Consider the following 16,888-nt stretch of genomic DNA (forward strand, 5'->3'; position numbering starts at 1 on the left):
CCTTCTATACTTGTAGTACATTGTCTTACCTGTGCCTTTAGCTGCCGGTTCACAGTGCTATAATACTGCAACGTCTTCCAGGGGCACCAGTCCCAGTGACTCTGGGGCTCCGGCGCTGATGTCTTGTACATCCTGTAATGCTGGCCTATGCCCACATTAGACTAGTACAGGACGGCTTATGCGCAGGCTGCTACAATGCGTGGGCGATGCCCACAGGTACAGCCTCCTCTCAGGAGACTGCTTGGGGTTGCCGGTGCAGCTAGTAGACAAGTTCTTATCTGCACCGCCCCTGCACCCTTGGATTGGCATCATCCCTTGGCTGAGTGCTTATCTGCCTCCGGACAAGGTCCCCAGAAATGCCGTCCCCATCCTTGGCGGGTGTAGCTCCCCGCACAGTGGAAGCGCTCTGTACCTGCAGATACCCCCGTCATCCAGACTCCTCTGTCAGCAGACACAGAGAGGAGGACACCTAGGATTAACAATGTCTAGAGGGGACCGTCGACGACGGTATGGAATATGGGGGGCCTGTGATAAGGTGAATCCCCCCCCCCCCACCTCGTCTTGAGGTGCCGACCTTGGTCTCAGCTGTCAAATAGGTTCTTACCTTAAACAACCCCGCTGAGCCGCCTACACCTTTTTGGGAGTCTCCCTAGGTGTATTCTGGGTTTATTCCGTAAATCAGTGAACTTGACTAAGGTCATTAGTTTGGAGATTCCTAACTGGAAGTTTAGCTTGCCATCGGCGGTTTCCCTTCCTTTTACCCCCTTCCACAGGAGGACATAGTCCCCTGGGAGACTGTCCCTAAAGTGGACGCACTCCTGCCCCAGGCATCTGTTTGGGTGGCTAAGGCCTTAGTTGCGTGAGCAACTTCTCTCACAGCGGACGCTGCATAAGGGGTGCCAGAGAAAACCCTGCTGCCTTCTATTGAGCATCACGTGACACTTTACCTGGGGGTGGCGGCTCTGGAAATTACACCACTCACCTCCAGAGGGTCACCTTCAGCCATAGCTGCACACACATACCGGTGTCTGCGCTCTTGGAAGGCCCAAACTCAAAGTCCCTTTAAGGGTTCCTTCTTATTTGGGCCAGAGCCAGATATGAGGGCCGGTTTAGATACTATTCGGCAGATTGCCATCTGGCTCTACAGTCCAGGATCAGACATATCTTCTCCCCCTGGTGGGTGTCTGTGCATGCCTGCAGGGGGGCCCTGGGGTTGGTGGTATCGGCCTTCGCATTGGCCGAATAGGCTCAGTTCCATTCCCGCCCTGTACAGGGGAAGATACTCTCCAGGGGGTTGGGACCCTATCACAATATCTGGGCCCAGAAGTTCGCCTGGTCTCCAGCAGCCCCCCCCCCCCTTTTCCTGGTGGCGTCGGGATGGAACCTCACTAGTAGACACTCCTAGCCACGCATGCTAGCCCTCCGTGTTTGGAGGGTGGTCACTTCCCAGAGGTCGTTCCATGGTATCTGGACCACTCTGGTGGCCCAGCTCTTCATCATCGTCCTCAAACTGAAGACAATCTTCCGGGCAGTCTGCCTGGCGGAACCCTGACTTAGGGGTTGCCCGGTGCAGGTCCAGTCGGACATTGCTACAAGGGTGGCTTATGTTAACCACCAGGGTGGCACTCGTTGTCAGCCCACTATGGCGGAAGCATCCTGCATCTTTTTAGAGATGATCCCTGCTCTTTCAGCAATCTTTATCCCGGTAGTCCTGAATTGGGTGGCAGTCTTCCTTGGCCGTCAGACCCTGGATGCCGACGACTTGACCCTCCATCGGGAGGTGTTTCAGATGATGGAACAATGGTGGGGCCCAACCGAGGTGGCCTTGATGGCCTCTCGCCATACCCTCAAACCACCACTGTGCGGGTTTAGAGGGGGGCTTGCCTGGTAGATGCCCTGGCGCTCCGTTACCCCGGTTGCCCCAGGGGATCTCTCTAATCCTGTCGGCTTCAGGGCCCACCTTTTGTGCCCTTGCGGTCGGTGGACCTGTGTTGACTCGCCTGGAAGATCATTTTCTTGTAGCGATAGCTTTGGCCAGGGGAGTCTCTGACACGTCAGCTCTGTCCCGTAAGTCCTTTATTCTTGGTCTTTCGTTCTAACCTGGCAGTTCTTCCTACCGTTACTTCTCACCTACATTAGGTGGTGTCCAGTTTTCAGGTCAACCAGGACATTATTGTTCCGGCATTTGGACAGTCTGTTGTTACTACAGCTTGGTCCTCCTTGGACATTGTCTGGACGGGGCACATCTATGTGCGCCATTCTAGGCCGTTGCACTAGTCAGACTCTCTCCCTCTCTCTTTGTACTATAGGGGTCGGATGAGAGGGTGGCCCGCCTCTATGCAATCTACTGCCCGCTGGATTCACTCTGGCAGGCATATTTGGACACCTCCCTCCCGGTTCCGGCGGGGATTCGGGCACATTCCGTTAGGTCTGTGGGGGTGGCCTGGGCTGTTAGGGGCAGTGCTACAATTGAGCAAATTTGCAGGGCGGCGACTTGGTCGTCCGCCAATACTGTCTTGCGGTTTTGTGCTTTTGACATGTTTGCCTCCCAGGATTTTGCCTTCGGTCAGAGTGCGTTGGCTGCGGCACAGGCGCGTCCCCACCCATAGGTGGCTGCTTTAGGACGTCCCACTGTAAAGCTGTGGCCCCTGATGTCTACCGAAGGAGAAAATGAGATTGATGTCTTACCTGGTAAATCTCTTTCTTCGAGGACATCAGGGGCCACAGGGATCCCTCCCTGCCGCGCCTGCTTTACTTTCGTTACGGTTAAGTTATGATTATGTTGTTCCTCGGTTGAGGGTACTAACGTGTTCAGAATGTGTCTCTGTGTGGTGCTTCTCTTCCTTCTCTTGTCTCCTGCCTTGGCTTGTTAAAAAAACTGAGCTTCCTGGCCTAAGGAGGAGGGGTAGAGGAGGGGAGGAGCCCGACTGCCTGGGAGGCAGTTCAAGTTTAACCTAGGGTGCTGGTGCCCTCTCCCACTCCCACTACCCACTGTAAAGCTGTGGCCCCTGATGTCCTCGAAGAAAGAGATTTACCAGGTAAGACATAAATCTTATTTTCTCAATCAGATAATTGATTAATTAATAATGTTTAAGCAGTGGCGTAACTTCAAATTTTGCACCCCCCCGCCGAAGGTTTCTGCTAACCCCGCCCACCACATGCCACATATGTACTTACATACTAAGTCCGGCTGTCAACGATGCGGGTGGCAGCCGGGATTTCATCGGTGCAGGTGGGAGCTGGGATGCCTGTCAGCGCTGCGGTGGTCCCGGCTCCGTCCCGTCCTGGCTTCATTCTGATGATATGAAAAACGGACCATAACAAAATGTCCGCCCCCATACAGCAGACAGTTTCAGAGAACGGTCTGCTATATTGGGGGCGGACATTTTATGATGGTCCGTCTCCATAGGCTCTGAATGAAGGCAGGACGGGAGCCGGGACCCCCGCCGCGAATACAGCAGGTAAAGCTGCGGGGCATGGGGGTAGGGGGCATTACAATAGCACCGCAGCCCCCCGGCGCCCGCACTTACACTGCGCCTCCCCGCGACCGCGGGGGCTGCGGTGCTATTGTTACGCCACTGTGTTTAAGGGGCAAGTAAAAGGGGGTCTACTATTGTGTTGCATAATGTGTAGAAGGGTTATATGACATGGTAAACTACACTCAAGGACACCACCCCCTTTGCAAGGCCACGCCCCCTTTCCTGGAGCATGGCCCTCGAACATTTACTGTGTTAAGTGGCCCTGAGCTAAAATAATTGCCCACCCCTTCACCAGTGATACACTGTGAATCCAGAATTGGCCAATACATTGACCCAGATTCCCGACCTCTTGATCCACTTGAAGAAAGTACATACTGAGCTAAAAGTCAGTGTATGGATTTAAGGGTATCTATGACGCCTGGATCAAGATTAACACTGCCCTGCACAGAGATCACTCAATCTCTCCCTACATCCCACTATGGGGTAACCCCTCCTTTCGCCCTTCCTTACACAATGCCCAATACCTCTCCTGGAAACGCAAAGGCTTAGACCTGGCCTCCAAGATGTTTGACCCAGGAGGAACCACACTATCCTTTGACTCAATTAAAACCTCTTATGACCTCCCTAATAACCAGTTCTTTATGTTTTTGCAAGCCAGGCATTTTGTAGACTCAGTTAAACCTAAAGTGATAGCCTCCCAAGACACGGACCCTCTCCTATCAGTATTCATGCTCTATCATAATCACCCGGTTAAAATGAAACATCTATACGAAATTCTTCTGTCCCACATTACTTCCACAAACCTAACTTCCCCTGCTCATACCTGGGCAGTTGACATCCCAGACCTCTCTGATCCGCACCGGCTAATATCAGCAATACCCTCTAAGATGAAACTACTACAATCCTCATATCTACAAGAAACACACTTTAAAACTATTCATAGATTATACATCTCCCCGGCTCAATCCAAATACATGTCCCCAGACGCCACTGGTCGATGCCCAAAATGTGGCATGTTGGACGCTAAACTTTATCACTGCCTATGGAACTGCACCAAAATATTGAAATTTTGGAGGAAAGTAATGAACTTCATTAATTCCATGTACGGTTCTCACCTCCCTCTTGACCCCAAGGTTGCCCTGTGTCTATGCTTTGACCACTGGACCACTGCATACAACTGCTCCAAACACATCCCTTTACTTACGCTAATATTCACATTAGCAAAAAAACTTATCTTGACACACTGGATAACCCCGGCTTCTCCGACGTTGACTGAACTTCACTCCAGACTTGATCAAATCCTTTTATTTGACAAACGTTCATTACTAGTATCAAACACGCCCACCCCCAAGCTCTTTCTCGAGAAATGGTCCCCTTACTTAACAATGATCTCAGATCCTCAGAAGAAGACAGCGCTAAATCTGATATCAACGGATGAAGATCCCCTTGCTCGCCGTATACTTTAATATCCAAAAACACCAATTGCAAACCCATTATCCACAAAGGGACTAATCTTCTCAGGACCGATAAGAGCATATAGTAAAGAATACAATGCATTTATATTTGTCTCTACCTCTATGATATCATACATCATATTGGTCCCCCCCCCTCCCCTCCCCTCCCCTCCATCCCTCCCCTCCATCCCTCCCCTCTTATCCTTCTGTCTCAAACTGTCTTCCCCCCCCCCCCCTCCCACTTAAAATAGTAATAGACATTAAGTCCTACATCCATCCATATATTGCTTAGTTATGGTTTGAAGTTAAAGTAATAGAATATTTCTGTTAACAAAGTATATCGGCTGTTAAAATGGTTTATGTGATGTTGGGAAAATAACGATGAACAATCCTTCTAGTTAAGGACTTACTCTGCTAGCACCGTCTAGGAATAAGTGTAAATCTGCCTATGAATCAGACTTAGATCACTGTTATATCACACTCTCGCCTCACTGCGTTGAGGCAATACTGTAAACCTGTGTATAAACCACCGCTGCAATTGATATCAAAACTCATTTATTGAAAAATAAAAAAATTTAAACCAAAAAAAAAAAAAAAAAGTCAGTGTATGGGGCGGCTCACAGAGCGGGTATTCTCCCAAGGATAGGGGCGTTTATCTGAGTGCTGTTAGAATGATGCAGTGCAGTGATTTTAGGAACCTTGGCATGCTTTATCTTATGTGGAGGTTGGTTAAGGTGTAAGATAACTTCCCAAGCTTATTCGGTACTTCTTTACTTTCACGGCGCCACTAGATAGGATATCGCGGTCATCGCGGGCATTGAATGCACTAAAAAATCGGGTGCGACGCGACCGACGCGATGCCCGCGATTTCCCATAGGGACCAATGTTAAATTTCTCAATTGACCCCATTTTTCTGTTCAATGCCTCAATTGACACGATTTTTCCATAGGAATCAATGTTAAATGGCCCACAGAGGCCAAATAGCCACCCTGAAGTGTGAAATGGCCCCCACAATTGTTAACGCCACCCCACGATCAACGTGAACCCGAAGCGTGGCGAGCGGCGGCGGTACGCGTCCTACGACCTTTTCATACCCCCACTATCCACGTCGGCGTGGAGTTGAGAATAGAATAGTGTGGCGAGCGCAGCGAGCCCCGCGAGGGGACGCGGATACCTGTGAAGCCCGCGAAGGGACGCGTTTACCTGTGAAGGTATCCGCGTCCGCTCGCCACGCTTCGGGCTCGGTGGCTCGCCACACTATTCTATTCTCAACTCCATGCCGACGTGGATAGTGGGGGTATGAAAAGGTCGTAGGACGCGTACCGCTGCGCTCGCCACGCTTCGGGTTGACGTTGATCGTGGGGTGGCGTTAACAATTCGGGTGGCCATTTCACACTTCAGGGTGGCTATTTGGCCTCTGTGGGCCATTTAACATTGTTTCCTATGGAAAAATCGTGTCAATTGAGGCATTGAACAGAAAAATCGGGTCAATTGAGAAATTTAACATTGGTCCCTATGGGAAATCGCGGGCATCGCGTCGCACCCGATTTTTAGTGCATTCAATGGCCGCGATGCCCGCGATTTCTAGTGGCGCCGTGAAAGTAAAGAAGTACCGCTTTTTCTAATAAAGGATCTGTCCCTTGGACTAGCCAGGCCTGGCCAACCTGTGAAACTACACATCCCAACATGACCTGCCAAAGTTATAGCATTCCATAATAGCAAAAGTGTGGCAGGGAACGCTCAGACTTGCAGTGTCGCCATGGGTTGGCCTGGCCTGATTGCACCATGCTGTCCCCTGCGTCGGCTTCCTACATAGAACACAGTTTCCCTGATATGTAGTCTGGAAGACTAACACTGTGGGAAGAGAGCTACATACAGTACAGCATCATTTCCCACACAGGGGGAGATGTACTAAACCTTGGAGAGTTATAAAAGGTACCAGCCAATCAGGTCCTGCCACTTCACAGGCTGGGTTTCAAAAAGGTCAGCTAGGAGCTGATTGGTTGGTATATTATCTCCCATCACTTCACGGCTAGGAGGACATGGTTCAGTCGGGATGCGGTAATTTGGTCTACAACATGATGGTCGACAGTCATTAGGTCGACATAAGAAAAGGTCATTATTTTGACAGTGTCTAAGTCGACAGTGAAAAGGTCGACATGGGGGGGGGGGGGGGTCCTCACTGTTATTTGAGCTGACAAGCAGTATTTCATGCCCTACCATCCACTAGGGTGTGGTGGGAGAATAAAATTGTGCACTGAGCGTAGCAAGGCTCTGTGTCCGACGCATCGCGAGCGAGATGAAAAACGATGTCGACCGAGACATTGTCGAAACTAACGACCAAGAACCATGTCGACCTAATGGTGTAGACCAAATGATCCCAACCCGTTTAGTCGTGGAGAGCTGGACTTATACGATTGGCTACGACCCACTCCAATAAAGTGTCAGCTTCTATAATTAACTCTTTACCTTGCAGACGCTAGGGAAAATGCAATTGGCCTCTGGTCTCCTCAGCAGTTTCCAAGTTCCATGTGTTCTCCATTTCAGAGGACAACTGGTTCTCTGAGGCTTAGTGCACGCTCTGTACATCCGCAATGCAGGAATGTGCCAAGTGTAGCCAGACCTGTCAGACTGTACTGCATTTTTAGCAGCATGGACGTAACATTTGGCATATTAGAACCGAACATTTATATGACTAGTTACCTGCATGTTAACAAGACAGAACAGAACGGTCAGCGCCTTAACGAAGCAACTCTTAAATTGCTTCAACACGCACCACCTACTGACTGGAACATTGGAATTCCTAGGAGGTGAGGAGCGAATAGCCTTTCATTATACACTATTATGTGAGATGTTTTACCTTACGTTGGAATCGAGGCTAAAGCAGGACTAGGCACATACCCAGAGGGGGCGGCCATGTTGCAGGCTGCACCCATAAGCAGCTTACCCATTAGACAGATATTAGGGCAGTGATGGCTAACCTTGACACTCCAGCTGTTGTTGAACTACACATCCCAGCATGCCCTGATACAGTTTTACTATTTGGCCATGCTAAAACAGATGCAGGGCATGCTGGGATGTGTAGTTCAACAACAGCTGGAGGGTCAAGGTTAGCCATTACCGTAGTAGGGTTAGGTGAACAGGGACCCATTGGGATTCTAACTGCGGGTACTTCACACCCAACCTCTCCCAGGATCCTTTGCAGCAGACTGAGCCACAATACTTTATATGCCCAATGACATAAAATACAGATACCATAAACATAGTAGATAAAAAGATATTGACTGAGCTCAGACGGTCTCTAGCGCATTGTACATAGACAACAGAACACAAGGCGTCGGGTTAGTGGTCTTTAATTGCACAGGACAATCTTAATTTATTCCACTAACAAAAACGTAGCAGCCACTGGGGACAGTGTATTCACTAAAATGCCTCTGTACATAGGACAGGGGAGCGGCGGCGCAGAGGTTGGTGCGGATGCTGGAATGTGTCTCTTGGTCACCGCTGCCCTTTACTGCAGGAATCAGGAACGGAGAGGACGGGGATGGAATGAGGTTTGGAGAAAGGAGGACACTGGCTGACTGGGATTCATCCAATGGTCACAGGTTTTCTTGTTCCCTTGGGGTTCTGTAAGCACAGCTGCAGGGAATAAGGGAGGACAGTAAATACTAGTAAGAGGACGGCAGGTACAGGATGCTGTACACGGAAATAATGCAACTGAGATGTCATTTAGTCATGAAGACATAGCTGGTGTCACTGGAAGGTAGGTGCCCGGTGTCGCTGGGGGGCGTGGCTCAGGGGTTAATCCCACGCACAATGCCATTGGGGGTGTGGCTCAGTGGCAAGCCCTGTGCACAGTATCATTGGGGGTTTAGCACAGGGGTCATGCGGCCGGTGTCCTTGGGGATGTGGCTCAGGGATTAATTCATGTGCACAGTGCCGTTGGAGGCGTGGCTCAGGGCTAAGGTACGTGGTCGGCATCCCTGGGGGGGGGGGCATGGTTCAGTGGTCGGGCATGTGCATTGTGTCTCTGGGGGCGTGGCTTATGGGTAAAGGTACGTGGCCGGCATCCCCAAAACCCTGGCTCAGGGGTAAGGTACGTGGCCGGCATCCCTAAAACCCTGGCTCAGGGGTAAGGTACGTGGTCGGCATCCCTGGGGGCATGGTTAAGGGGTCAGGTATGTGCCTTGTGTTTCTGGGGGCGTTGCTTAGGGGTAAGGTATGTGGCCGGCATCCCTAAGGCCGTGGCTCATGGGTAAGGTACGTGGCCGGAACCTGGGAGGGTGAAAGAGTTTGAAAATAAAGTTTAGTATGACAGAGCAGGAAAAGACTGCAAACCCTCTATTCCCTGTCACGTAGCTATAGAGAACAAAACAGTGTCTGATACATAAATAAGCACAATTCACAGTATAAACAAACGGCAGCTCAGAAGTCTCTCTGCCGGAATAAAGAGAAGTCCATCTGTGATTACAGAGCACAGCACTGGAGGAATCTAGCACCTGAGGTCACAGCTCATCATGGTCCTCCTGCGGGATGTCACTGGGCTGCTGACAGGCGGCTGGGGTAAAGAACTCCATCAGGTACTCGCATCGGCTGGGCTCAGAGGTAGCGGTGACAACGGTCTCTTTCCCACAGAACAGCTTCACCTGCAGACACAGAGGTGGGATGCTCACACCCATAACTACTGCAGTCACCAAGTCAGATAACTACAGGAGAGACAGTGCCACCATGTGGTGACCCAGGAGTACTGCATTGCGCACCCACATTTGTTTATGTCACATCTACTGTCTGTGTCACCCTGTGGTTCGAGGGGCGTTCTCAATATCACACTGATAGGCATTGTAAGGATATCCCCATGGAATGGCAAGGGAGTGCTGCCAAGCACTGCTTTATGTGGTGGGCATACTGTTGGCAATATCTGCCATGTGTGTAGGACTCACCTGTGTAGAGCGGTTTGGTCCCTGCCAGCATGTGGTTCCCTGGTCATACTTCATTACACTGAATTTGTCATGCTCCGGTCCCGCCCAGGACGACCATATCCTGCGGATAACAAGGTTAATGCAGCATCTACCAGCCAGAGCTCGGCAGGGCTCATCAGTAACAGCATCACACTTGGCACCATTAGGCTATTACAGCTGAAGCATCTCAGCAGAGATCGATATATAATATGCCGAAACTGCTAGTTCTACCTGCGGACCCGCTTCACCTCCTGTTGTTCTACAAACATCACCATTATACCTGGGTGAGAAGTGGAATCAGCCCTCTAACCCCCATAACCACAGTTCATACATCTACCCCTGTGTGACTCACACCATGTATCGCTACAGAACCCCGACATCAGGGAGGAACGGAGCACTCACCCCAGATTAGTCTCTGATCCTCCAACCTTCGGCTTCTGGGTTACACGATTGAACGGACATAAGCGATAGATGTACCTGGGGCGGCAGAACAACAGAATCCATTAACGAATTTAGGAAAAGCCATTTCCTATACCACCGCTCAGTACAGTCCCCACCATACTCACTCGCTGGTGGAGAGCTCATAACACTGTCCATAGAGATAGGAGAACTCTCCATGTGCCCCGAAATCCAGCGATATCTCCTTCTCCAGACTCCTAAATACACAGAGCAAGGAAGGAGGATTATCAAGGAGCATAACACAATGTTACAGGGGTAATAAGACGCTCAGGAGCCGGGTTACTGTAATAAGATGTTACAGGGGTAATAAGACGATCAGGAGCCGGGTTACTGTAATAAGATGTTACAGGGGTAATAAGACGCTCAGGAGCTGGGTTACTGTAATAAGATGTTACAGAGGTAATAAGACGCTCAGGAGCTGGGTTACTGTAATAAGATGTTACAGGGGTAATAAGACGCTCAGGAGCTGGGTTACTGTAATAAGATGTTACAGGGGTAATAAGACGCTCAGGAGCCGGGTTACTGTAATAAGATGTTACAGGGGTAATATGACGTTCAGGAGCTGGGTTACTGTAATAAGATGTTACAGGGGTAATAAGACGCTCAGGAGCTGGGTTACTGTAATAAGAGGTTACAGGGTAATAAGACGCTCAGGAGCCGGGTTACTGTAATAAGATGTTACAGGGGTAATAAGACGCTCAGGAGCTGGGTTACTGTAATAAGATGTTACAGGGGTAATAAGACGCTCAGGAGTCGGGTTACTGTAATAAGGTGTTACGGGGGGGGGGGGGGGGGGGGGGGGGGGGTAATAAGACGCTCAGGAGCCGGGATACTGTAGTAAAATGTTACAGGGGTAAAGCTGCCCATACACGGCCCGATACGGGCGTGCGTTGTGGGCTTAAATAGCACAGATCACATCACATTGCATTGCCTGTGCATGCAATGCAATGTGATGAGAACTAAGAGCGCGCACCTCAAAGCAAGGAACGCACAGCCCGGCATTGGGCCGTGTATGGGCTGCTTTAGAAGACATTTAGTAGCTGGGATACAGCGGTTACAGGGGTATATAGGGGGTATTACCGAATTGTATCCTCAATTTCCCGTAAGGACTTTTCGGATTCTTCGTACTGGTTCCGTGCTGCCTGAGCAACTGTAAGGTATTACAAGATAAGTAAGACGTTATGGTAATGGGAATGATGGGACAGGTACTAAGCAGATGTGGCCATTGGTGTAACTCACCATCTATTAGCATCTGGGTGGCTTCATCGTATGGCGGCATTTCTGGCTCCTCTGCCTTTGGCTTGGGAGGCGGCGCCTATGATAAATGTAAGTGATGGGTCACGCACTGGTTCACACAACAAAATGCCGGAACCCATCATAGGAGTGATCAAGTGCTGTGCAATCTCACCCTATGATCTTCATCAGACTCATCCTCCTCATCTTCATCTCCCTCCTCTCCATCTTCGCCCTCGTCGTCTTCAGGAGGGATTTCCGGGTGGGAGTCCGTGCCCTCTTCCACTTGAGGCAGCGACGGTGCCTCGCTCTGAGGCAGACACACCCAGGTTAGCACCGAGAGCTGTATACCAGCACCCACCGGTGCCCTGATGCCCCGTCTCTTACCTCAGATTTGTATTTCTCACTGATCTGGGGCCAGACAGACTCCTGGAAGTAGGAAATATCTACAGCGGCTGATCCACCAAGCAGGGTCTGGGAAAAGGGGAGAGATGCACGACGTCAGGGAACATTCTGTGACCATCACAGATACTGTCCACAGGATTGTCCTGCACAATTGCAGTCATATAAATACATAGGTGAAAGCTGCAGAACAGGTTGCTTGTTTGAGCAGTAAAGTGACAGGAAGATAAGAGCACTGGCTGGAAGTGATTTAGCAATCTCTTATATGGCCAAATGATGGTCATCCAGCTGTTTTGAAACTACAAGTCCCATCATGCCTTGCCACAAGTTTGATGTTAGGGATGCTTAAAACTACCAAGGCATGTTAGGACTTGTAGTTTCCCAACAGCTGGAGAACTACAGGTCAGCCAGGCCTCTCCTACTAGCTTAGAGCAGTAACATAGGAGGTGATCGCTACTGCGAAGATTAGATTTATGTACCGGTGTCACAGCGGACACTGTGGCTATAAGGAGCAGGCAAAACACCAGAGTATGTAATACTGGTATACTCCACCTACCTAATGCAACGAGGACCAGCTGACTACACCGCAAGGACAGAAAATGCAGGAACTTAGAGGAGCTATCGGTACGACCAGGTAGAAGATTGTCTATTGAACGCAATAATGGACTAGTACTAGGGATACTTGGAGCCTGGTTACAGTCTGGCGAGGGCTCACATTTGAGGGAACTTTCTGATTGGTGTTTGCAGTGATTTCCGCACCACGCCCACTATAGATCGTCAGAACGGAGCACTAGGACAGTGCCGGATATAATGTTAATAGGAGACTGGCTGGGCACCCTTGGTATTAAACACTGCAAATTGTATCGGACAGTCCTGGCCTGTGAATCTGCATTTCCCATACTTGTAGATATAAAACCATGATAGGCTATGACAGAAAACGAGAGCTAGTGTCGGGAATTACCTGGGCTTCTTGGTCTGTAAGCAAGCCGTCTCCGTCCGAATCCAGCTCAAGGTGAGAGAACAGCTCTGTGGAGGACAGCCTATGGATAGAGATGGAGGATAGAACAGTCATGGTTTGCCTGTCACCTGCTCATGGTGGAAGCAGCCATTTTGTTATGTGCTGATGCGCATGCCTCTTCATAAGTCATTATGAGCTAGTGACGTGAATGAGGATACGGGATACTAGAGCCGGCCCACAATATGGAACAGGCACCTTGATCAGGTCTGGAGCTGGCAGTTTGCGCAATACTAAGTGCTCCCCATCAGGTGGCGCTCCCTGTCAGAGAAACGCTTATAGCTTCACTCGTAACTTTTGAAACACAAATCAGACCGACCGCAGTGGTGCAATAACGAGAATCTGCATTTACACAAGAGAACTGCAAGATGCCACGTCAGATTTATGCCGCACTCACATGCCGTCGGAATCCTGGTCCAGCTCCGCAAAAGCGTCCAGGGCTCGTTTCCTCTCTAAAGCCGCTTTCTCTGCTTCCCTCCGCTCTGCAACAGACACAGCATACATAAACCCCAGCGCTCAGCAGGACCGGACACATACAGGCATTGTATGGGCATCACCTTCCCACTCTATCTTGTGTGCATCCTTCGCTTCTTTCTCCGGCTTCTCTGCCTCCTCCTTCTCTGCCCGCAGCTGATCCACCTGGGCCTGCACGCTCTGCCGCTTCTCTACCAGTTCCTGCAGTTTGGCCTGCAGTGCACAAGTCAAGAACAATCAGACCTGGAGTATTATGTTCTGTGCCCCCCCCATATGGTTTTTATAAACTGTATTATAGGCTGAAGGTGTCAGGCGGGTGGAGGGGGCCTTGCTGTACCTGCTTCTCCTCTCTGCCTTTCTTGGCTTCTTCAATAAACTGATGCTTCAGGAGCATGCCTTCCCGAGCCATAGCGGCCTTCTTCTCCAGCTCCTCCCGCTCCTTCCTTCCCATCTCCCTGAGACACGGAAAAAAAAAAAAAAATAATAAGGATATAAAAAAAAAAAAAAAAATACAAACACCCCCCCCCCCCCCCCCCAACAACAAAAAACAACTGTACAAAAAGCATCATTCTAGGGAGGACAGTCCCATATTGGACAGCCCAATAAGAAGCCTCACCTGCAAGTATTCTCACAACGTGCGCCGCTGTTATACTCGTCAGTGGTGTCACAGCAATCTGCGGACAGAATAGAGTGTGAGCTCTGTGGGACAGGATTTTAGATGATTATCCCAGTTGTTGATGATGCAACAGTATATTACTATCAAGCAAAAGATGTAACACAGATGGGGAAGCTCCTCGCTCACCCTCTGGAATTGAGCAGCTAGAGAGGGTCATTGGGTCAAAACTATCAAGGTCAACATACATTGGCGACCATTGAAGTCGACAGTCCTTAGGTCGACACATGAAATTGGCCGACATTGGAAAGCATGACAGTCAAAAAGTCGACATTGGGTTTACATTGGGTTTTAACCTATCCTCAGGTTTAGGCTTTGCCCACTGAGAGGAGACCATTTCTCACTCACCACAAATGCCATCGTTGACCCGTGATGCCGGGAAGTACTGAGGCTTGAATCCGGCGTTGGTGCAGTGGAACCTTCCATTAGCGCACGCAGCTGTGCCTGTTGGAGGAAGGGAATGGGGACAACTTATTACTGTAGGTGTAACAGTCCCATAATAATAGTGCTCATTCTAGAACTCTACACATTAAAAAAAAAATCTGTGCAGTCTCTTTATCCTGCCTGGGGGGGGGTTCACACTCTGCTGCGGGAACTTCTAGCACAGTCAGATCTGTATCTCTATGCAGAAATAAAGATCACACTGTGCTATAAGCACTGCAGCAGAGAATGACACCCCAGACAGGTATGGGGAACTACACAGATTTTAAAAAGGTGCGGAGTGCTATAATGAACACTACAATAGTATGGTCACACGAACCACAGCCCAACCTAACGCAATGGGAGATTACCAGGCTCATCTGTTCCATCGGCACAGTCACAGTAGTCATCATTTACTCGGTCGAAGGGGATAATCCGGGACCCATCCAGACAGGTGAATGGCTTGGACTCATCATAGAAGCTGCGATCTGAAGAAGAAGGTACAAGTTATGAGAGCAGAGAGAGAACAACATACGGGACAGTTAGGCAGGTGTGAATATAATACTCCACAGTAAAGGTGCCCATACACGTTACAATTATTGTATACAATATCGCATCTCATCGAATATCGGTTTTGCGATGAGATGAGATCTAGTACAAAAAGTATGTGCTGCACATACTTTTTGTACTAGATCTCATCACAAAATCGAGATGCGATATTGTATACAATATTGTATACAATAATTGTAACGTGTTTGGGAACCTTAATGGTGCCCACACACGCACCGATCCCGGCGGTGCGATGCTATGCGCGCTCCCGCGGCACCTCATCGCACAGTACAAAAAGTATGTGCTGCACATACTTTTTGTACTAGCTTTTTATCGCATAGCATCGCATGCACATCGCCTGCACAAGGCATACGATGCGATGCTATGTGTGCTAGTTAAGCACAGAACGCACGCCGGGATCGATGCGTCTGTGGGCACCTTAAGAATGATTTCACATATAGAAGTGGTAAGAGTTTATTTATCAATTAAAAAAATTAAAAGTGAACAGAAGATAAATCAAAATTAGTATTTGGTGTTACCACCCTTTGCCTTCAAAAGAGCATTAATTCTGCCATGACTGTCAAGGCATGCTGGACTCACAGCAGCTGGACCCAAAACTATCAGGAGGATCGTCTGAGCCATTAACAAAACGGGACTATGTAAAAACCGGACCAGACTACACTCCGGACCGCCGGACAGGACATCAAAATCTGCAGTCCGGAGCTTGTAGGGTCCGGTCCGGGGGGTGTCCTGTTGGGGGGGGGTGTCCCTGTGATGGCTATCACCAGGGACATGGGGGAGGGGAGATTACAGCCTCCCCGGGTGGTCCGGCCCGTCCGTTTTTTCGTACATGCCCGGACCATACAGGGAGGCTTTATTCTACCCCTCCTCCTCTACCTGGTGACAGCTGTCACAGGCAGCCCCCCCGGACAGGACACCCCCCCCGGACAGGACAGGACACCCCCCCCCCCCCCCCCCGGACAGGAGGCTACAAGCCCCAAAATGCAGAGTTTGTTGTCCGGTCCGGCGGTTTTGTCCTGGTCCGGTTTTCACCCATACCCTAACAAAACGAGTCCAGGTGACACTATCCAGCAGCAAATTGGGAAACAGCACTGGCTATGTGGCTGCTGGTGTTTAAGGCTCATGCAGACCAGATAGCACTAGGAGGGGGACACACAGCTCACCGGGGGGCAGCAACGACAGCATGCACCAGCACTGGGAGACAAGGCTGCTGGTGTGACATAGAAGGGGACAGGGGGGTGTTTATGGCAGCGACTGGGTGTAATAATGAGAGAGGACCGGCAGGGGGCGCCCTGGCACACAGGGCCCGGGGTAGATGGCAGCAGTGAATGTATATGATAAATGACGGAGATGTATTTATTTATTTTTTGGGGTTTGAGGGTAATGGCAGGAATTGGACAGAGTAATGGTATAGAGGCCTGCAGGGGGCGCCCTGGCAAACAGTGGTAGATTACAGCAGCGAGTATGAACATGAGATCGATCGATAGATAATAGTGTCCGGGTGTAATAATGAGGGGAGAGGGCACTTACTGGACAGGGAGACCCCCCGGGGCCTCTTCACCTCCACAGCCCGGCAGCACAGCGGCCCCAGGGCCCCCACCAACAGCAGCAGCGCCCACAACATGCTCAGCCCGCTCCCGGCTCTCTGTCCGCAGTATCCTGGTATCTATAATCTGACACTTCCAGCGACAGCACAGTCACACACTGAACGGCAGCTCTTCACTTCCGCTGACGTCACATCCGCCTGCCAT

General features: G+C 50.1%; 1 protein-coding gene across 1 annotated transcript; it reads right to left on the reverse strand.

Annotated features, from left to right (window-relative positions):
- Positions 1 to 8,270: 8,270 nt before the first annotated feature.
- Positions 8,271 to 16,887, reverse strand: PRKCSH (PRKCSH beta subunit of glucosidase II). Its single transcript, XM_083185217.1, has 17 exons — positions 16,668 to 16,887; positions 14,939 to 15,055; positions 14,496 to 14,591; positions 14,091 to 14,148; positions 13,812 to 13,929; positions 13,558 to 13,687; positions 13,398 to 13,482; positions 12,947 to 13,025; positions 11,971 to 12,057; positions 11,759 to 11,893; positions 11,590 to 11,665; positions 11,431 to 11,500; positions 10,458 to 10,547; positions 10,294 to 10,368; positions 9,874 to 9,973; positions 9,433 to 9,579; positions 8,271 to 8,572 (listed from the first exon to the last, which is right to left on the reverse strand). Exons 1-16 carry the CDS (start codon positions 16,759 to 16,761, stop codon positions 9,439 to 9,441), a joined length of 1,551 nt encoding a protein of 516 aa, XP_083041343.1. The 5' UTR covers positions 16,762 to 16,887; the 3' UTR covers positions 8,271 to 8,572; positions 9,433 to 9,438.
- Position 16,888: the final 1 nt, after the last annotated feature.

The sequence above is a fragment of the Crinia signifera genome, chromosome 4, assembly GCF_055691185.1.
Source record: "Crinia signifera chromosome 4, ASM5569118v1, whole genome shotgun sequence".
Classification (NCBI taxonomy): Eukaryota; Metazoa; Chordata; class Amphibia; order Anura; family Myobatrachidae; genus Crinia; species Crinia signifera.